The sequence below is a fragment of the Homarus americanus genome, unplaced genomic scaffold (genome assembly GCF_018991925.1).
Source record: "Homarus americanus isolate GMGI-L3 unplaced genomic scaffold, GMGI_Hamer_2.0 scaffold57980, whole genome shotgun sequence".
NCBI classification, from domain to species: domain Eukaryota; kingdom Metazoa; phylum Arthropoda; class Malacostraca; order Decapoda; family Nephropidae; genus Homarus; species Homarus americanus.
The window spans coordinates 19,461,303-19,483,907 of NW_024716703.1; the positions used below are offsets into that span (position 1 = coordinate 19,461,303).

General features: G+C 39.8%; 1 protein-coding gene across 1 annotated transcript in view; it reads left to right on the top strand.

Annotated features, from left to right (window-relative positions):
- LOC121858321 overlaps positions 1-20,886 on the top strand; it is a 25,679-nt gene extending 4,793 nt beyond the window's left edge. The window contains exons 2-8 of the mRNA XM_042354680.1: positions 5,749-6,156; positions 8,922-9,009; positions 13,258-13,345; positions 13,822-13,907; positions 16,946-17,053; positions 17,291-17,350; positions 19,108-20,886. Coding sequence (XP_042210614.1) covers positions 6,143-6,156; positions 8,922-9,009; positions 13,258-13,345; positions 13,822-13,907; positions 16,946-17,053; positions 17,291-17,350; positions 19,108-19,194 — 531 coding nt within the window. The 5' untranslated portion in view covers positions 5,749-6,142 and the 3' untranslated portion in view covers positions 19,195-20,886. The remainder of the gene's footprint in view (positions 1-5,748; positions 6,157-8,921; positions 9,010-13,257; positions 13,346-13,821; positions 13,908-16,945; positions 17,054-17,290; positions 17,351-19,107) is intronic.
- Positions 20,887-22,605: the final 1,719 nt, after the last annotated feature.

The following is a 22,605-nucleotide window of genomic DNA, read 5'->3' on the forward strand; positions in this document are numbered from 1 at the left end:
ATCAAGCACAGTAATACATTATTTCACAACATCAAGCACAGTAATACATTATAACATCAGGCACAGTAATACATTATAACATCACATCCAGCATAATAATACACTATAACAACAAGCACAGTATTGCATTTTAACATAACATCAAGCACAGTATTACATTATAACATCAACATCAAGGACAGTAATACATTATAACATCAGCAACAAGTTCAGTAATACATTATAACATCAGCAACAAGTTCAGTAATACATTATAACATCAAGCACAGTAATACATTATAACATCAGCAACAAGTTCAGTAATACATTATAACATCAAGCACAGTAATACATTATAACATCAGCAACAAGTTCAGTAATACATTATAACATCAAGCACAGTAATACATTATATTATCAAGCACAGTAATAAATTATAACATAACATCAAACACAATAGTACATTATAACATCAAGCACAGTAATACATTATAACATCAAGCACAGTAATGCATTATAACATCAAGCACAGTAATACATTATAAATGGTGAAGGTTGCATAAAGGTACTGTATGTACAATACCATAGTACAATTACCACCATACTGAATTACTGTCCTGCGCCAGACTTGCCACACCACTGTAGTATACACGCCAACATGAATATTTGGCTATTGTACATATGTAAACGTCTGTTGAATTATACATGCAGCAGAAGATGGACTGTATTTTAGATAATCAAATGACATCTGATCTATGTCCTCAGATGATGATTTACAATGTTATGTGATAAAAATAGGATATTTTTCCTTGGCTGGAAATGGATATTATTCCCCCATATTCAATTCTGGTTTGATTTATTCATTGATTTTCATATTGTGAAATTTATTTTTCATGAAACGATAATCAACTCGCGAGGGTTATTTACGCTTTTCATACTTTTGCTTTTTTACACAACGACAAATGTAAATGAACGTTTGTTTTAACTGCTCAAAAATTAGATTTCCGGAGATTTTTACTTTTTTTGTAATATTTTCCTCTCGGCTTTCTAAATTTGTATTTTTTTTATAATAAAAGAAGACGGACATTATAAATGAATTGTTTAACATCTACACTGTTTCTGAAACCAAAAAGTATTTCGTTCTTTATATTTGTATTGTATTAATAAGTATTTACTCTCTCCATATATATCTTTCATTCATACAAACAGACCCTCGCCTCAGTACAGAGGATGTCGTCACTCGCGTTGAACAGACATTATAAATGGTTCAGTTTGTTTCCGTCTGCAATTTTACCAGACCTGCCAATATACGACACATGACTGACCCACACAGTTAACACCACAAAGTTGCGTTTAATCTTAACTTTGGTCTATAAGCCGTGATTGTGAACAGAGTTGAATTGCACCAAAATCCTCTTAATCGTTTCGCTTTAAAGAAATTTATGTGGATAATTTTCAGTTTTATTTTTAATATTATGAAAAGCTGAACATTATAATTGTTTTCACATAATTGTATTAGTCTTTATAACTCAAATATCAATACAGAATGGAGAGATTATGTAATTTAAAATATGAGATGAATTTACGAAGCTGTAATGTAGCGAATCAGTACTGTAGTCGCTCTTAAATGATTACACAAGACAACTCAGAAACGATATCCAGACTTCTCTGTGTTAACTTATTTATGATAGTAACAAATACATTTAAATACATGTAGAGTAAAGGAACAAAGATCAAATCAAGAACACCCTGTAGAAGACAAATAAACCCAAAAGTAATTTCCATTAAAATTAAACGTTATGTAACCAGACACTTCCCACACCATTCTGGGACACCCTGTACTGCACTGTGCCGCCACCCAACAGTCTCCGGGTGTTGTGTAAACATCAGCCGGCAACAGTCATATAAGGGTCACACGGGGCGACTGTTTGTATATAGTTTGTTTGTCACTATAGCAGTATTTATTTCTGTTTGTGTTAGAATCTTAATGCATCAGTTTTGGTGTGTGTGTGTGTGTGTGTGTGTGTACCTTGGTTGATGTCCTTACGAGTGTGTCCCGTGTCCTAACCCCCTGCACCTTGATTAGAAACCCTTTTGGACCAGTGCTTTTGATATTAGTCTTCATTATTGTTTGTAAATCAGGTAAACTTCTATTCCACCCTTAATTAATATGTGTTTTTGTGGCATTTGTTTCATATTTCGGAGAACAAGTAGGAACTAAATTATTTATTGGGCAGAAATTATACCAGAAATAATAAAAATATACTGATAATTTTCAAATTGTAAATAATTCAGATTTGTTAGAAATTTCCACATTCCTTCGTCATCTTTAATAAGCAAGTCGAACAAAATACCTACATATATTTTTTTTTGTGGCCAGGTAAGGCTATAACAATAAGAGCAGCCTCACCTGTGATTGTTACAGTGTCGTCAAGTTGACAGTAACATAACGTGCTAGGACTGACTCACGACCCCAGCCTGCCTAGTAATGACGGGATTCACCTTTCCACCAATGACCCTTAATGAGCACGTTATTTGTAAATCTACAGTCCAGTAAGGTGATTAATATTGATGTATAGAATCTGTAATGATAGCACACCTAGGACGAGTGTACGGCGTAACTCAGCCCTAATGTTTTCTCGTCGCTGATGGATCGTGTATACATCACTATCATATCTATAAAAGAGCTTTGGCGATAGCTGATTAAATTAATATGCTCTTGGTATACGATCCAGAACACAAGGATAAAATAATTTACAAGGCAGCGTTATCGTGATTGTCGCACAAGACTGGAGGTCCCGGTGTGTGTGTGTGTGTGTGTGTGTGTGTGTGTGTGTGTGTGTGTGTGTGTGTGTGTGTGTGTGTGTGTGTTGTAATCTTGAAATTTCAGCATCCTGGCGTTTATGGTAAAAAAGGAACAGTGGAGCGAGAGGGAGAAAAGGTTCTCAGCTTCTCTCCCTACCTCGGCTCATCCACTATATGTCTGTGTGTATGTGTGACTCAGTATGGGTGTATATGTGAGTGTGTGCGCGCACACAGGGTGGTGTAATGCGTCTAGTGTGGCAGCATTATGTTAGTGTTAAAGTGCAAGCTGGCTAGCCCTCGTGGCGAACAGGGAAGCAACTTGCATAAGTCTTCCCCTGCCGGTACACAGCCTCTTCACCATCAAGACTCCTACTGTGCCTCCTCGTGGCAACACATGGTAACTGGGTTCCTCGTGGGCCCAGGCTAGACCAGCAGGAGATCTCAGAGTAGCAGTGGGCCCCAGAGAGACGGCGCATAGGCCCATTGGCATATGGACACGTCCTGGCGCCTACCTGGAGACGGGGACAGGCACAGATGACTGCCGGGAGTCTCTTGTCACAACTCTGCACATGGGCGGCACAGACAAGATGGTCGTTTATGCACTGGGATCTAGGCAGCAGTGCAATCCAGTCCTGTCTGTGCGACTGAGCAGCCATTTCGAGGAGCCACTCTCCTCACCCCACATGGGGAGGGGACTAGAAAAGGTGCCTTAAACATAGCCTGCCTAAAGAACCAACTTGACTGGACAACCGCACCCAGTAAGGTTATCCTTATGCGGTCGAAACACAATTATAATCACAGATCAAAACAAAAACAAACACTACAACCTCTTATGGTCGCTGCATAGAATGTCAGGACCCTTCTGGATACTGGCACAAATGAGCGTCCTGAAAGAAGAACCGCCCTTGTGGCAAAAGTCCTGGCTAGGTAAAACATCGAGATAGCAGCTATTGGTGAGTCCCGGCTTCCAGACGAGGGTCGACTCACAAAACGGGGGTCTGGCCGATCTAGCCTTAAAAAGCAAGTGAAGTTTTTACCGAACTGGGAAAACTTTTTGTTTTTATTGCTATAACTTGATGTAAATTAATTTGTACATGATAAAATTTGATCTTTTTCATGTGAGTCGTGGATTACCATCATAATATTCCAAAATGATAACTAACGAAAGTTAGGTAAGGTTAGATTAGGTTAGGTTAGGTTTTGTATGAACCCTTTTATTTAAATGAATTTTTATGACCTACACGAACGTTTATGGCCAGTCAGAAGTTTCCAAAAAGGATAAATACATAGGAGTTATCGCTAATCGGCAATTATCCTTATTTACCTATTTGGCATTATATATATATATATATATATATATATGCAAGTAAATCATTGTAGGTGCGTGTGATCCAGGTATATGTTGATAACCACAAGGAAACAAGAAAACATATATATTGTAAAATACTATATACTGTACATATTCCCTATTGACAGTGAAAATTTATGCGAAATTTTCTCCTACGAGTAATAAGACAGACAAGCTAAGCTTGCTTAATATGCAAGAATAAATATTATAAATATTACAATAGTTACCCGAAAACCACGATAAATCCTCCTGAAGAAAACTAAAAATATATCAAATATTGTGAACGTAACTAAAATCATGATAAAAGAACAACAGTCAAAGTCTAAAAGTTAAAAATCTGATAAAAATAAATAATTCAAGTAAACAAAAAATAGCAAAGCACAAAGCAAATTGGTCTTAAGCTCTAAATCATTAAAATGTTACGAACATGGATTCAACAAAACTAGACTAATGTAACGAGTGAAAACCTGTGACAAAGGCTTTTCAAGTATAAATGAAAAATGATGAACTGACACAGAAAATAAGCTAAGAAAAAAATTTAAACTTGAAAAAATGAAATCTCACAAAATATGGCTGAATTCGCTGGTAGAGCCGTTGATTGTTGTGTAACAATGAATAGCTGTGATTGAATTGCTCAAGAGAGAGTTCATAGTTGAGATATCAAGTGTCATACCAATAATGACAGTGAGGTTCAGCCAGCAAGGAATGGAGGTCAGAGCCCGGATGCTCAAAAGTATTTACAATATTGCATCTCCCAATTAACTCTGTAAATCGACTCTCAAGGCTGTAAGTCCTCTTTGTAGCGATGCTCAAAACAAAATACCCGCCATCTGGAGGCCGTAACTTACAAGACCTTCGTAGTTCCTGTAACGGTATATTGACCCGGACATAGCGTGTGTTTCCAGGTTGAGTAAACAGTATATGCCTTCCGAGATATGATAAACTTCATTAAATCTATTATATCAGAGATTATTGCCGAATACAAGTTTCATGTGTTATTTCAATGGTAAATAATATTAAAAGATAACATAATCAGTTACAAGTGATCTTATAAGCAGAAGCTGTGTTTGCTTATGTTTTAGCAGGCGTATAATTCGTTTTAAGTGAGAAGAGTTATCAGTGTTTATGAACCTTGAGAAGACCTATAAACTTCACCATGACTTGGATCGCACCTTGCCCTCCCTTTTGTATGGGGGGGGGGGGGTCAAGTGTACGAGAAGATGATAGACAGTTCTACCAAATTTCTTTTGTTTATGTTTCTTTCTTCACCTTTCCTTCTATCTCTGCCTCTATATATTCGTTATCTCTTTCTGCTGTAAAAATAACAAATATATTTAATCTGGCAAATTTGTTGCTTTGTCAAAAAAATACTAATAATTTTTCGAACACAATAAGCCAGAACAATGAGACAATACTGAACCTCGAAATATAGCTGACGTCCCCAAGTTTAAAGTAAATGTATGACTATTGTTTTGGCATTGCTCTGTTATTGATATTTATTCGTCCCTTCAGTTGTTAATATGAAACTAGTCATTTAACGCTTGCATCCCTGAAATGTAAATAAAAAGAATACTTCATATAATTCCTGCAAGTTTTCTTCTTTTTTTTCACAACAGTGGAAAGAAATCCTCAGCCAGCGTCCAGTAAATTACGGACCAGAGAGCTACAAAACTACATGTAGAAACCTATGGGGGACAAGGGCGTCACCCTCAGCTAGACTAACACACCAGCATGATCCAGCCAGTACCAGGGACACGAACTTAACATATCAAGTAGCGGAAGGATTCACAAAGTACCACAGAGAGATCGTCATATTTCTATTAGTGACGGAGGTGTATCACTAGACTGGGGACCCCCCCAATAAAAAAAGCTCCAGCAGTTGTGAAGGTGTGAGAGTAAAGAAGACATCTGTGGGCATCACTAAGAAGTTTTTCTACTACGGAAGGCAACAGTATCTTTGTGGCGACGTCTGACCCGCTGCAGGTGATGGTGAGACGCTGCTGACCAACTATGGGCCTCAGAAGGTGAGTACAATGATAAAACAAAAGTTGAACAAGAACCTTTTATCTCTTAGAACTTTTGTAGTGCGAATTATTTTAGAATATTTTTGGTATAATAGTTTTAATATAGTTCGGATGCTTCGAGTTTTGTTTTGCTTTCTGAGAGCTAGTAACAGAAAGCAGCCACTCATAAGGTAATGTAAATAATTTCCTGAAAGAGCGGTGGCGTAAGTGGAAGGAGAAGGAGGAAGACCAGTGAGTGTAACATGAGGTGAGACGGAAAGCTGAAAGAGAATGACAGACGGAGAGGTTCTTGACAGTCAGGTGCTAGGAGACTGGGTGAGAGATGCAGCAATAGTTAGTGATGTACCACAACCAACGAGATGCATTTTTTGCTTATTCTTTTTTAATCTCAAACTTTTCCCCTGTCACTGTGCTTCACACCACACAGGGGGAGATTTATTTCTGGTCTAATACAAGAGAGAAGACACTCTGGTTTTAAAACGTCAGGTGGTGAGGGGAAGTGATGTTGTGCCTCGTGAAAGGTAATCTGTATAATAAAAGAATTTAGAGAGGGTTGGAGAATTAGTTTTACATACGAGATCACCTGGTGGAGGAAGGGGAGGGGGAGAGCGTGTGTTTTGGTAGTCAAATGTGGAAATATATCCCACGTTCTCTCCTTTTTATGATATTCTGCGCCAGCTGCTTCAGAGCAACATTTCTGTAAGAGATTTGCAACTAAATGTATTCAGGGAGCCTTGCAGAGGAGAGGGGGGGGGGGTATAGTGTTACACCGGTACGGCGATCATTTGTGTTTTGATGACTCGGGTTTGTGTGAGCAACAACGATTTTTTTCTTTTGATTGGGTGTTCCAATCTTTATGTAAGACAAACCATTATTCATATCGCTTGATTTTTTAAACTTTAATCGTGAATTAGTAACTATATTATCTATAAAGTAATTTGATATAGTTTGCGCGGTAATGAAAATATATATTGTATACGCAGACTGAAGCTTTAAGGCAGTGTGCATGCATGGAGTATTTCTACTTGCTATTTCACTATTTCCCAACCTCTTTCACCACTTCTTGCACATGCCCCTCTTCCCTACTATTCGCCACCATTTATTCTGAAGTATCTTTCCCCTGATTCACCACACACACACACACAGGCCCGCGAGGGAAGGAGAGAAATAGTTGCAGAATTTTCACCTGGACTTGTGTGTACGAGAGAATTTGAAAGTTTCTTTAAAAAAAGTGGTTACCTGCGCTTTAATTAAGGTCTTAAAGCTCGTAATCAAAACTTATATATACTCTAGTCGTCAACATTTAAAACTCATAGATTTACAGCTATATTTGATGATATAGTGCATTACTGAAACTCAATAACCGAGGTCTTTGAACTCTTTCCCGTCAAAGTCCGCGTCAATAAAAACTATGTAAATAAATAACGAAGAAAATATATAGCACTTCACACACACATGATGAAAATGATTATGAGAACCATTATTTCATTAACTAAATAATAATTCGAAATGAAGCCAACTGTGGTCTGACCTGCTGAAACTTAGTAATACATATCTTCACCTCTCAGGCATTAGTCTTAATATACGTGCTCATTAGATTTATTGCCGAGTTTAATTGGTTCTTTCTCATATTTTGTTTCTATTGGTAATGTACTAGTGTAATTACTAACCTCGTAACGCGCTAAAAGACCATAGTAGTAGTTGAAGTTTGGTAATACATTATAACATCAATAAAAACAGGTAATAAGAAGTGCTGCTTACCTTGCTGTTTGGGGGAAGTCAAGTAGATAATTATGTCCACTTGTTACACTGACGGACGCTTGTGACTTAATGCCAGGTGTCCGGGGGAGTGGAGGTATAGGTGTCAGGGAGGAGGTCACAGCTGTTCAAGAGAAGAAATAGAATTGATTAGTTAAACAATTCATTGTATTATTTTATGTAATCACTTAATTTACTTTCCCCTTGTATATCTAAGTGCGTTATGTTGACACTTTTAGTCACTTAACTAAACAACCGAGTGCATTTCCTCGGCTTGATATTGCAGGAATACATTATACCCCCTGACACTTAAGATTCATTTAAATATATAATTACAATTGTGTGTATTTGCTTTTATTTGTGTATGCGTTAATTTTTATCGTTGTTTTTTTGTTTGTGTTTACTTAGATATTGTTTGATGTATTTGTATGTTGATTCTGCTAGTGTTTGTTTGCTGACTGTCATTTAGTTTTTTTTTTTGTAAGTATCATTGTTTTGTGTTTGCTTTATAACTGATATTGTTTGTTTTTCTTGTCTGTGTTTGAGTGCCATTATTTTCGTCTTTTGTTATTTTTATTGCCATTAATTGTTTGTTGTTGTTTATGTTGGCTTATTTTTGTTTCCTTTGATTGTGTTCGTTTACTCCATCATTGTTTATTTGTTTTTGTTTCTTGATTGTTACTTTGTTTATATGAAAGGTTGTCTCTCTTGGCTCTCCTTGTATGGCTTGGTCCCTGTGAGCGAAGTTATTGACTGTCAGCGGTTGTGTTCGCTGTCGGTCGCTGTTGCCCTATTGTTTGCATGATTGTTTGCTGACTTATATTTACACGACTGTTTGCTGACGCTGTTAATATATGTTCGTATGATTCTGTATGCTGACGTGTAATTGCATGACTGTTTGCTGACACTGCTGATATATGTTTGACTGTTTGTTTACTTGTACTGTATTTGACTGTTTGTTTACCTGAAGACTGTGTTTAAGACTGTGTTTGTTGTTTTACTTGCAGAGTGTCGCCGGTCATGAGGGTCGGTGGGTGGGGATGGTTTAGACTGGACGCTCGCCATGCCGCCCTATCAGCCGCCATCTACACCATGGTGAGTAAACACCCTGGTCAATGGTCATACACCCATACACCGTGGTGGTACTCATACAGGAACTGGATAGATGTCATTCAGGCGTTTCTCTACAATAGTCTACAAGTCAGGTTACTACAGTGAACGCTTGTAGTACGATACTTGTGGTTGACAGAAAGATGTATTTTTTTTCCAACAGTACTTCCCTGAATGACCTTTGCCCTAAGACTATACACATATTACGTTCAGTAAACAAAGAATTTACAAAGAATTTATACGTACGTTCAAGAATGTATTTACTAGCTATACACATAATGATGCGGGTACTGAGGCGGTGGTGGTGGCAGGGTTGGTATGGTTGGTGGTAGTGATGGTGATCCAAGAGTGGTGCAGTTGGTGGTGGTGGTAGTGATGGCCGGGCGGGTGGTGGTGATGGCAGTGGTGGTGGTGATGGCAGGGGTGGTGGTAGTGGTGATGGCAGGGGTGATGGTAGTGATGGCAGGGGGTGGTGGTGGTGATGGCAGGAGTGGTGGTGATGGGGGAGGTGGTAGTGGTGATGGCAGTGGTGCTGGCAGGGTGGTGGTGGTGTGGTAGTGGTGATGGCAGGGGTGGTGGTGGTGATGGTAGGGGTGGTGGTAGTGATGGCACGGGTGGTGGTGGTAGTGGTGATGGCAGTGGTGCTGGCAGTGGTGGTGGTGTAGTGGTGATGGCAGGTGGTGGTGGTGATGGTAGGGTGGTGGTGTGATGGCACGGGTGGTGGTGGTAGTGGTGATGGCAGTGGTGTTGGCAGTGGTGCTGGCAGTGGTGCTGGCAGGGGTGGTGGTAGTGATGGCACGGGTGGTGGTGGTAGTGGTGATGGCAGTGGTGCTGGCAGGGGTGGTGGTGGTGGTGGTGATGGCAGGGGTGGTGGTGGTGATGGTAGGGGTGGGTGGTGGTGATGGTAGGGGTGGTGGTAGTGATGGCACGGGTGGTGGTGGTAGTGGTGATGGCAGTGGTGCTGGCAGTGGTGCTGGCAGGGGTGGTGGTAGTGGTGATGGCAGGGGTGGTGGTAGGGTGGGATGGCAGGGGTGGTGGTAGTGATGGCAGGGGTGGTGGTGGTGGTAGTGGTGCTGGCAGTGGTGCTGGCAGGGGTGGTGGTAGTGGTGATGGCAGTGGTGGTGGTGGTGGTGTAGTCTAGTTAATATAAACTTAGGTCGCTATTGTTGCGTGAGTCAGCGTCGCCCGAGCTGAGGATCAAGTCACCCGGGTTTGGTGTCACAACAACAATTATTCTGGATTTGAGGTCTTTTGTTCCTATACAGACTTGCTGGGGGGGTGACACAGTGTAAACAGCAACGGTGTGTTATACTGTGTGGTGCAGGTGTTGTTGTTGTGGTTCAAGGATATAACGTATATGTAATTTATAATCCTAAAAAGTTTAATTTCTTCTCCCTCAAGTAATAATTGTGGTGAACGATATTTTTGTCAACTTTTGAAAACATGTTAAGTGATGTCACATTAGAATGAACTTATTTTAACCCATCGTCTTTATCTATATGTGTACACTGATATTATGTACTTATCTAATAGTTTATACATGCTCTCTCTCTCTCTCTCTCTCTCTACACGTCAAATTTACTCCCTCTCTCCCCAGAGCACGTCAGTCCCCCCTGTAAGTCTATTACATCACCAGCACCGTGTCAGGGAATATGTCTTATAAATTATCCAACATCGAGTAGGAATGCCTGATAAACTTGAACTGAATCGTCATGTAAAAGAATTCCAAAATCCTATTATCGTTTTAGTTATTGAACAAGACCTACACACTGAGTATTATAATTTACAGTAAGTATATTATTACAAATGGAAACATTACCATGTGTATAATTTCACTTATTATTATGCTACTTGATTAATAAAGGGCGGACATACTTCCCTACACCCGAGAGCCGTGCTTGATGAGACGAGCGGACAGCCACTGGGCAGATTCACAAACACCATGCAACTTAATGCATTTTAAATTTACAAGACATGCCACGCCAGGCCTGATTATAGACAGCTTTCTACTACAACAAATACCAGAGACGTGAACTAGATAGATAGATAGATAGATAGATAGATAGATAGATAGATAGATAGATAGATAGATAGATAGACAGACAGACAGACAGACAGAGAGACAGATAGACAATATAATCATTGTTTCGGCCTATATAATGTACAGTTCAGCAAGCATATACTGTAGACAAATAAGATAACACAGGTACACAATGTAGCACTCGTTCCCTAAAGGTTATCTTTACGATTTTGTGTGAGACAATATGACACAACAGACGAAGGATTCTGACAACATTACCGAGACAACAAGAGTCGCAGTGTTCATTTTGAAATTCATCGAACACTACCGTAGCGATACTTTTTGGGGGGCTGACACAACCCACTCTTGCTTTTGTGCTGGTGGGTCGATAGCTTCCCTCTCCTGTGTATGCTGAACGAGGAAGACGAAAGACAAACACTCCATGCCCCTGCCTCCCTCCCTCTCGCCCACTCCCTCCCTCCCCCACTCTCTCCCTCTCCCCCACTCCCTCCCTCCCCCACTCCCTCCTTCGCAAGCACAAACAAACTCGACCAAAGCTAACGAAGAGAAGCTAACGCAATAATTCTGGATGGAACTTCCGGTCCTCTTGCAACACTGGTGAATGGTGTGTGGAAAAGATTTTTTGGAGAATTTGCTTTGTTTTGTTGGAAACCGTGAAAATTTGCCTCTCCCCAGCTATACTTACCTGAAGATTAACCACCCTAATGCTACCTGGGGTTAGAGGTTAGGTTAGGTTAGTTTTAGTTTGTTAGTGTTTGTTTAGGTTACGTTAGGTAAGGCTGAGTGAGTGAGTGACTGACTGACTGACTGACTGACTGACTGACTGACTGACTGACTAACTGATTGACTGACTGACTGATTGGCCGACTGACTGACTGAGTGACTGACTGGATCGACTGACTGACTGACTGACTAACTGACTGACTGAGTGACTGTTTAACTGGATCGACTAACTGACTGAATGAATGACCTCACAACAGATATAATCAACTGGTAGCATTAGGTATAACAGGTGGATCTTAATATAGGTTCTTAGCCACTGTTGTGTCCATTAATACATGTTAGCTTCAGGTGTTCTCAGTAATTAGTTCAATATCACCTGTTGGCTTCACCTGTTGTATCAGTAATTAGCTCATCACCACCTGTTACCTTAACCTGTTGTGCCAGAAATTAGCCAAATACTACCTGTTGTTACCATCTACTAATTACAGGTCGCCATATATGAAATAAAATCGATTCGCCGTTTCACACACACACACAAAAAAAACATTTTAATACTGATACACAGAGGAGGATGACAAGACTAATCCCGGGCATTAGGAACCTTGAGAACAGAGACAGGTTAAAGCATCTTAATTTGCACTCCCTAGAGAGACGTAGAGTGAGGGGCGATATGATAGAGGTGTATAAATGGAAGTCAGGGATAAGCAAAGGTGATATAACAAAGGCACTTAAACTATCCACCCAGGAGTGAACTCGTAGCAATGGTTTTAAATTAGGAGCGAGATAGGTAAACACTGGTTTGGAAATAAGAGTAGTGGACGAGTGGAACAAGTTACAGAACATCATTAACTCCAACACGCTGGGTAGCTTCAAATATAGCTTGGATGGATATATAAGCGATAGGGGTTGGGTGTAAACGGGGCTACCTAGTACTGATCGATAGGTCCCCTGCAGTTCCCTCCATTCTTAATGTTCTTATCTTTCTACCTTACCTATCATGTAATACCTCCATTGCTGTACCACCAGTGACTCGGTACAGTTCTTGCACCCTCCTCCTACCCCTCTTTTTCTCTTTCTGCTCTTACTGATGCTGTTGCTCCCCCCCCCTCCTCTTCTTCTTCATCCACCTTCTCATCCTCTTCACCGCTTCCTCCTCCTAACTTTCCTCTTCCTAGCCCTCCTCCTGCTCCCCTCCCCTCCTCTTCTTCATCCACCTTCTCATCTTCACCGCTTCCTCTTCCTAACTTTCTTGTTCTTAGCCCTCCTCCTGCTCACCACTCCCCCTCCTCTTCTTCTTCATCCACCTTCTCATCCTCTTCACCGCTTCCTCCTCCTGCTCACCACTACCCCTCCTCTTCTTCTTCATCCACCTTCTCATCCTCTTCACCGCTTCCTCCTCCTAACTTTCCTCTTCCTAGCCCTCCTCCTGCTCACCACTCCCCCTCCTCACAAGGTATATAATATTACAGTGTTCATCGGTGCTGGTGACCCTGATGTACGGCTGGAGGCTGGTGATGAACGGACGGCATCCTCACTACCTCCAGGATGTCTACTATGGTAAGTCGTGTATTGACATGTGACAAATATGTGATCTCCTGAAAATTAGGAATACTGTCATACATGTTTATTTCACCTGATGATTAAACACCTTAATACTTATGTAACCAAAACTAATCTAACCTAATCTAACCTAACCTAACACTTACGTAACCAAATATAATCTAACGTAACCTAGCCAAAACTAACATTACGTACCTTAACATAACCAAATGTAACCTATCTAACCTAATCTAACCTTCCATAATGTAACCTAACATAACCAAATCTAACCTAACCTACCCCAACATAACATAACCTAACCTAACCTAATCTAATCTAACCTAACCCCATTTAACGCTTAATAGGGGGTTTAATCATCAAAGGGGTATCTAATCTTCGTGAGAACCAAAATACTGTATATACTAACAGATGTCGTGCAGATGTATACTAAACACCTGTAAATATTCCCTTCACTAACGACACATGTGATACAGGTGTGCAAATCTCCTACACGTCAACAGTGTGTACACATGTGACTCTCATCGTCCTTAGTAGCTTCTTGGTCATCGGGATATATAAGGTCAGTAGTACAGTAGTCTTAATTGTCGTTGTAGTGGTTGTAGTAGTACTAGCAGTGACAACAGTAGTAGTAGTAGTAGTAGTAATAGTCTTAATTGTCGTTGTAGTGGTTGTAGTAGTACTAGCAGTGACAACAGTAGTAGTAGTAGTAGTAATAGTCTTGATTGTCGTTGTAATGATTGTAGTAGTACTAGCAGTGACAACAGTAGTAGTAGTAGTGGCGACAGTAGTAATGGGAATAGTAATGGCTGACATGATATAGTTGTAGTTTAAGTAATAGTGGTGTTGACTGCAGTACTAGCTCTCGATGCTGCACATAGGCGGAATGAGAACGACAAGAGAAGGGCATATGGGGAGAGAATTCAAAACGTTGATCAAGGCAGCTTCACTCCTCTAGTGGGATGGGACCAAGTGCAAGATGTTTCTACGCCAGACTCGCGGAGGTGATCTCCGAACAGAAGCAGCAGCCCAGAAATTATGTTACAGCCTGGATGAGATGTCGACTGTCTTTCTCTCTCCTTCGGTCGGCTTTGCTCTGCCTCAGGGGAACGAGAGCTTCTGCCCCTACAACGACAACAGCTGCAGATATCGACTATGAGGCTACAGTCACTGAATGCCGCATAGATCTGCGGCTCAACTAATTTAACACAGATAGGATAGGTTCTTATGTATTAGGATATTTAATATTAAGGTAATTAAATGGTGGCGAAGGTGTGGCTATTGGGGGAGGCTGGAGACCACGTTTAGAAAAAAAAACTAGTATTGACTAGTAGTAGTAGTGAGTGGTACTTGTAGTTATAATTGTAAGAGTATAAATTGTACGGTAGTACATACAGTAGTTATTTTCGTTAGACAGTGTATTAAAAAAAAACATATATATATATATATATATATATATATATATATATATATATATATATATATATATATATATATATATATATATATATATATATATATATATATATATATATATATATATATATATATATATATATATATATATATTTTTTTTTTTTTTTTTTTTTTATTGATAGAGTTTTTGAAATCCTCGAGCCGTGTACACTGTACAGTCTGAAGACACAAGTATCTCCCCATGCAGCTGTGGCCGATGAATATTCTTACCTGGTGGATTATATTGAAGGCGTCACCGTGACTACAACTGGTCAATTGGTACAGTAGTCTGACTTGAGTCTAGACACAAGCTTCGAGTTGTTCAACGAATGATGGTTCGAATAGTGGTTATTACACTAAATAGGGATGATTGCTTAATATCGATAACTTCTATGTACGTTTATTAAACTTCTGACTGGCGATAGGCGACCATGAATAGTTAAATAGAAACCCAAAGATAAATTAACCTAACTTTAACGAATATTACCTCACTCTGATTTGTTTTTCGTTTTTAATAGAGGATGATCATCATGGGTGATGTAAATGTTAACATAAGTTTGGGAGAAAACGAATAAATCTAAAGTTACTTAAAACAACAATAAAGACGAATTATACACATGAGGAAAACAAATATTGTAATAAGTGCAATAAATAACTAAATCAACCCTAAGACTAAATACACATATATTTCTGTCTTTTATATCATATAGTTACTGCAGTATACACCTATACCATATATTTAATCACCTATAGTAAATATAAGTTTTTGTGGTCAGCCTCGACCCGGGGTCAGCTGACCCCCGGACAACTGCTCTCAGAGGTTGACTAACACGTTCGTATTTTTATTATCATCTCGACTTAATTAGATATTAGAAAGTTAATCCTGAGTTTTTCAATATTCTTTTTGATAATATTTACTTATTCTAGCCTAATAGTTAACAAATAAGTGGCTTAAAGATTACGAAAATAACCAAATAAAAATGGATATCTACCTAAAAAATAATATATATATATATATATATATATATATATATATATATATATATATATATATATATATATATATATATATATATATATATATATATATTGCAATGAATGATCATCAAAAAAGGAAGTAATTGTGTGAATCAATAGTGTAACTGGCTACCCTTTCCAAGGTTCCATTGACCTTCCTCAGCGCGCGTGCCTTTCATGACTGAAAAACCGCGTAATTAAAAAATCTCCTTAATACCTGAATAAATCAATACAGATGAACAAATGAAGAGAGCCACACGGACACAACGCCAGGTTATATTGTAGTGTATGTATTGTGTAACCCGTTATAAAACATCCCTTTTATGAGTTACACACACACACACACACACACACACACGAGGACGCTGTGTTAAGATACGTATTGTTGACAGAATTAAATAACTTTACAGGAAGAATTATTATATTTAAATTGTAAGAGCTGTTGTTGTAGTGATAACCATTGTTGTCGAAGCACAGAAATAATATGAACAATACTAATTTTGTCTCCCTCAAAAGTTCTCTAATATTTGCATAAGTCTTTCAAATTCACCTTTGTTTCCGTTTAAGTATCTTTCATAATTCTTAATTGTTGATGACTAGTGTATTTACTAACCTAGAATATTCCTATAATAAAGTAATATCCAGTAAAGACCTTGGGGTTGTTAAAGCACAGTAATACATCAACACATACGTTATATGATAATTATTCTCTTATATCAGAAACAATAAATTGTCCCGTCATCCCGCCATAACCACCTCCATAAATAACGCCAGTGTTCACATTATCTCCCACCAATCACAATTCCTCTTCCGTAATGGATTCCGTTTGTTTGGGATTTTTTTGTGTTTTTTTAACGAGAAAGATATCTTTTAATTTACAAATATTGATGACTAATTCATTTACTAATCAAAACTAAGTGATTAAAGACCTTAGTTGCTGAAGCGCAATGATAAATTATAAAATCAACATCACCGTTTTTTCCCCTCCTCGTTTCAGTGAAAATTTCTCTTTTTTCTTCAACTTTTGTACTCTCAGGTAGAGATGACAGGTGAGCATTGATGAAAGTGGTCAGGTAGGAATACAGGTAATTAACTAACTAACTCACAAGTGTATGTGTGTGGTGACAGGAGCGGTGTGGGATGGTAACACCGTGGGTGGTGGCCAACATCACCTTCATGGCCCTGGAGGCTGTCTGCTGCATGTATTCCAACGTCCTCAGAGACCACATTAATAAGGTGAGGCGCCACCCGGTGGGTGTGACCATTATTCTGTTCACAAATATTGATTTTCTCTTAAAGCTGAAGTTTTAATATCTCAAAATTTAAGTATCGTGAACAAATAAGTTATTAATTCAGATTATATATCTCTGTTGTGTTCTCGTCTACCACAGCGTAAGACCCGTAACCCACAGGTTAGTGTAACCTCCACAGTCGTCACTAGTAATGGCCTCATGACTCTTCTGTACATTTCAGAAGTTCGACACAATGTGTAAAGCAGAGATGACGTTCTTCGTTACAAGACTATTTCTAAATGTAAGTTATTTATATCGTGCAACTCTGTATTAATGGATATATTATACATAAAACCTAAAATAAAGAACTTATTTATGCTCTCCTTTATTAATTTTAGATTTTATTTAATTTTGGGCCCATTAAATGCAGATCTCATATGCATAGAGTGCCTATTATTTTAATAATTCGGACTAATTTCTTAAACAAGATTCTCTGCTGACTGATTTGTGATTTAATATTTCTAAGTATATAAATTAGAAAATTAGAAAAATGGTTTTAATAAAATCGTCATTTTGTTTCCTGTACCCTGACAAAGCAAACCTATAAAGACATGTTTTTTAATATATATTTTATATGGACTTTGTGAGATATAATAATAATGATGATGATGATAATAATAATAATAATAATAATAATAATCTCCCTCACTAGAGGTTTTGTCTCTCTTACTGTTGATGTTATCTTCACCATCATCTCCCTCACTGTTGGTGTTGTCTCCCCATGATCTCCCTCATTATATATATTGTCTCCCCGTCATCTCCCTCACTATTGGTGTTGTCTCCCCCACCATCTCCCTCACTATAGGTGTTGTATCTCCCATCATCTCCCTCACTATTGGTGTTGTCTCCCCACCATCTCCCTCACTATAGGTGTTGTCTCCCCAATATCTCCCTCACTATAGGTGTTGTCTCCCCCACCATCTCCCTCACTATAGGTGTTGTATCTCCCATCATCTCCCTCACTATAGGTGTTGTCTCCCCACCATCTCCTTCACTATTGTTGGTCTCCCCCACCATCTCCCCTCACTATAGGTGTTGTCTCCCACCATCTCCTCACTATAGGTGTTGTCTCCCCCACCATCTCCCTCACTAGGTGTTGTCTCCCCACCATCTCCCCTCACTATGGTGTTGTCTCCCCACCATCTCCCTCACTATGGGTGGTCTCCCACCATCTCCCTCACTATAGGTGTTGTCTCCCCACCATCTCCCTCACTATGGGTGTTGTCTCCCCACCATCTCCTCACTTGTCGTTGGTCTCCCACCATCTCCCTCACTATAGGTGTTGTCTCCCCACCATCTCCCTCACTATAGGTTGTTGTCTCCCACCATCTCCCTCACTATGGGTGTTGTCTCCCCACCATCTCCCTCACTATGGGTGTTGTCTCCCCACCATCTCCTCACACTATAGGTGTTGTCTCCCACCATCTCCCTCACTATAGGTGTTGTCTCCCCCACCATCTCCCTCACTATGGGTGTTGTCTCCCCCACCGCTCCCTCACTATTGGTGTGTCTCCCCACCATCTCCCTCACTATAGGTGTTGTCTCCCCACCATCTCCCTCAATATTGGTGTTGTCTCACCATCTCCCTCACTATAGGTGTTGTCTCCCCACCATCTCCCTCAGCTGTGGTGTTGTCCCCACCATCTCCTCACTATAGGTGTTGTCTCCCACCATCTCCCTCTCACTATAGGTGTTGTCTCCCCCACTACATCTCCTCAATATTTGGTGTTGTCTCCCACCATCTCCCTCACTATAGGTGTTGTCTCCCCACCATCTCCCTCACTATTGGTGGTCTCCCCAACATCTCCCTCACTATTGGTGTTGTCTCCCCCATCATCTCCCTCACTATAGGTGTTGTCTCCCCCACCATCTCCCTCACTATAGGTGTTGTCTCCCCACCATCTCCCTCACTATTGGTGTTGTCTCCCCCACCATCTCCCTCACTATTGGTGTTGTCTCCCCACCATCTCCCTCACTATTGGTGTTGTCTCCCCACAGATCCTGGCACTATGGGGGGTGATGAGGTTCTACAGGAACATCAGGTCCGGCCTCACCTACAAGGACCCTGAGGCCATAGAGCTATAGGACCCTGAAATAAATTGCTATGGCTCAGTGAACCTCCGCTACCACTCTCGTCTTAATTAAGGAATCATTATCAGGTGTACAAGGAATGATACTGGTTTTGGAACTGTGTGTGTGTGTGGGGCGCCAACTTTACACCCATGAATGTCACCTTAATACCTGATGATCAATCGTCACGCACCCCCACACCCCACCCTACCCCACCAGATACAAAAACCTACAGAAGCATATTGGAGAGCGCCTTGCCTGACCATTATCCGAGGTCCACCATGGCACCACTCTAAGAAGCTACCCACAGCGCCATCTGGACCGCATCCAAGTGCAGTGAACTACCAGAACTTGATAATGTACACTCTCCCAAAAAAGTATCGGCTCCCCTGGGCCTGATGTATTTGGAAATAAACACAATAACACGTGCACAGCAGTCTCGGTTCGGCTGGTATTTCTGATTGTGAGTTGCACCTCTCGTTCTTTCTTCTTGCACCTGATAATCACCATGATATCTGCAGTTTACAACCTATTCTCTTCATAATGTAATGAAATAGGATGAATTGTGATACCATATGCAAAACCAATAACACCTTAGACACTATTTCAGCCCCACGGGATGTGCTGCCAAACAGGAATATAACGTTACTATATTTTCATGAATCGGGGTTACAATGGAATCGCTTCGAACGAAATATTAAACACTATGATCCGATATTATATTTATTTGCAAATATAATAATTACAAGTGTATTATGATGCCATATCCAATTACAATGACACTATGATTTACTGCATTTCGATATCTAAGCTACCTCAATTTATGAGGTAACAATTATGAATATAACGTATCGTCTCATGATTCGTGCTGGCAACGAAACATTATCTGATACACACTACGAGATGATGTCTGTCGGTGCAAGCTGTGTAATCCAACGAGTCTCGGGTACTGGTGTTGGTCATGGATTTCCAGTAGAAAACACCCACTATTTGACTGTCGTCGATATATTTTCGCTACATTAATATCATTATATTATTCTACTATTGATGGAGCACGGTGAGTCACCATATTACAACAAATGCCAGAAATAATGACTGGCAACCTCACAGATACAAGGAAGGAAGGTCCGAGGGTTAGTGTACTGTATAGTCCTCGGGCAGGCCTATCAACACAATGCAGGAATCACACTTAACGATCAGAAATATTCGTCTATTGTGACACATTGTATCAACGAGAAAAGGGGGCCGATATTATTTTGAGGAGAGTGAACACTATTACTGAAAATGTTAATCCCCCTAAGATTAGTCACCTCAGTTTATAGTTTCACCACCTACCTCACGCTACCTAGGGGGGGGGGTTAAGTTAGGACCTAACTGTTAGGTTATGTTAAATTTGGTTAGGATAGATTAAGTAAGGTTAAATTACGTTAGGTTGAGTTAGGTTTGGATTAGGTAAGCGTTAGGGTGGTTAACGTTCAGGTGAAATAAGCTGGGGTGTCTAATCTTCAGGTAATCCAAAAAACGTTGAGTCAGAAGGATACTTAACCCAAAAGTAGTCATGATACATTAGTGCCATAGATCTTGGTTGAGTGTCATTTATGTAACAGACAGATAACATAGTAACATCCGTCGTGTTGTAGATATAACTGAAGGTGTATAGAAAATAATGTCCGTATGTAGATCTTTATAAATAAATTTTCAAAATGTTATTTATTTTTATTCAAATAGAGAATATTAAGATTAATATATGACCTGTGTGTAATATATATCTTTTTCATATATGACTATTTTAAATTTCCAGATATTACGTATATATTGTCGTTCAAGCTCTGAGATCTGCGAATATTTTTATATTATTATTATTATTATTATTATTATTATTATTATTATTATTAGCAGTTATAGTACTGGTATATATCGCCCCATAATATGGCAGTTCTAGAGGTAACACTGCTGATATAGCTACAGTGTTCAGGAGTTACTGTATATTAACACTGAATACCCAACACATATGACACCGTGAGTCATGACAGCTGTGTTTGAAAAGGTGAGAACAGCTTCAGACATAATATGCATCTGGCTGCCTCCTGATGGCTAGACATACATTTACTCATCACTAAAGCCCCAAAATTTCGATTGCATAAATATATTCCTTTTGAGAAGTGATAGTTTGTACACTAATATGACTATTATAAAATAAGAGTAAAGTGACTTACTCAGTTTCAGGTTCACAGATGGTGTTGAAAATGACCCCCATCCTGATCGACGTAGACGTGGGTTAACTGACAATAAAACGAAATATTAATTCATGATAAAGTTTGATTACATCCAGGTGGTTCATGTTTATACACCTGATGATCACGCGACTAATTACCAAACTGTGATCAAGTTCATCAGTAGATCATCAGTGTCGACTTTCAGTTCCCCAAGACGATGTTTTTAGGAAAGTTCCCCAGGACGACGTGTTTAACTTTAAGACATCAAACGCCGCCTGCTTCATATGCAACGGGGGAAGGGGGAGACTCGGAAGAGGAGGGAAGGAGGGTGACTCGGAGGAGGGGGGAAGAAGGAGAAGAGGTGACTCTGGGAGGGAAGAAGGGGGTGACTCCGGGGAAAAGCAGGGGGTTATTCAAGGGGGCGGAGAGGATAGCGATAATTCGTGGGGGAAAGAGGGGAGGTAACTCGGGGGAGGAGGGGGTGACTCTAGGAGGGAAGCAGGAGGGTGACTGTGAGAAGGAAGTGATGACTCTGGGAGGGTAGTAGGAGGGTGACTATGGGAGGTAGTAGGTGTGACTTTGGGAGGGAGGAGAAGGGTGACTCTTAGGGGGAGGAGGAGAGTGACTCGGGGGGAGGGTATCTCACTACATCAAGACAGCTTCATCCCTTCAAAATAAGAATTCATCATTATGTGTAATAAGGTGTCACATTTGTTATTTCGGATCCCTTGAAGATTAGCCCCAGTTTATTTCAGCATATTAATCACCCTAATGTTAACCTAACCTAACCTAAACTAACCTAATACTCCCGAATAACGTTAAAGCGTTTAATCATCAGGTGAAATAAGCCGGGGGAGGGGAATGTTTAGGTTACCTGTTATTTCTATATCTCTCTGTGTTTCAAATATAACTAAGGTATTTAATTAAGCACGTACGTTTACAATGATCCATGAACTAAACAACAACAACTATTAATATTACGGAGACAAATTAATCCTTGACAGTTCTTGATAACAAAAGGCAAGGAGAGAATAACAAGAGCCTGGGAGGTGGTGTCATTACCAGCGGGCACGATTTAAACAAAGTTGCCTCCGTCAGTGTAGCGAAAAATGTGTCTCCAGCTGCACAATAGCGAACAGCTGAAGCAGAAAATGTTTTGTTTTTATTCATTTACACGTATAAATCTAACCACTTGAATATGGTAACTTAA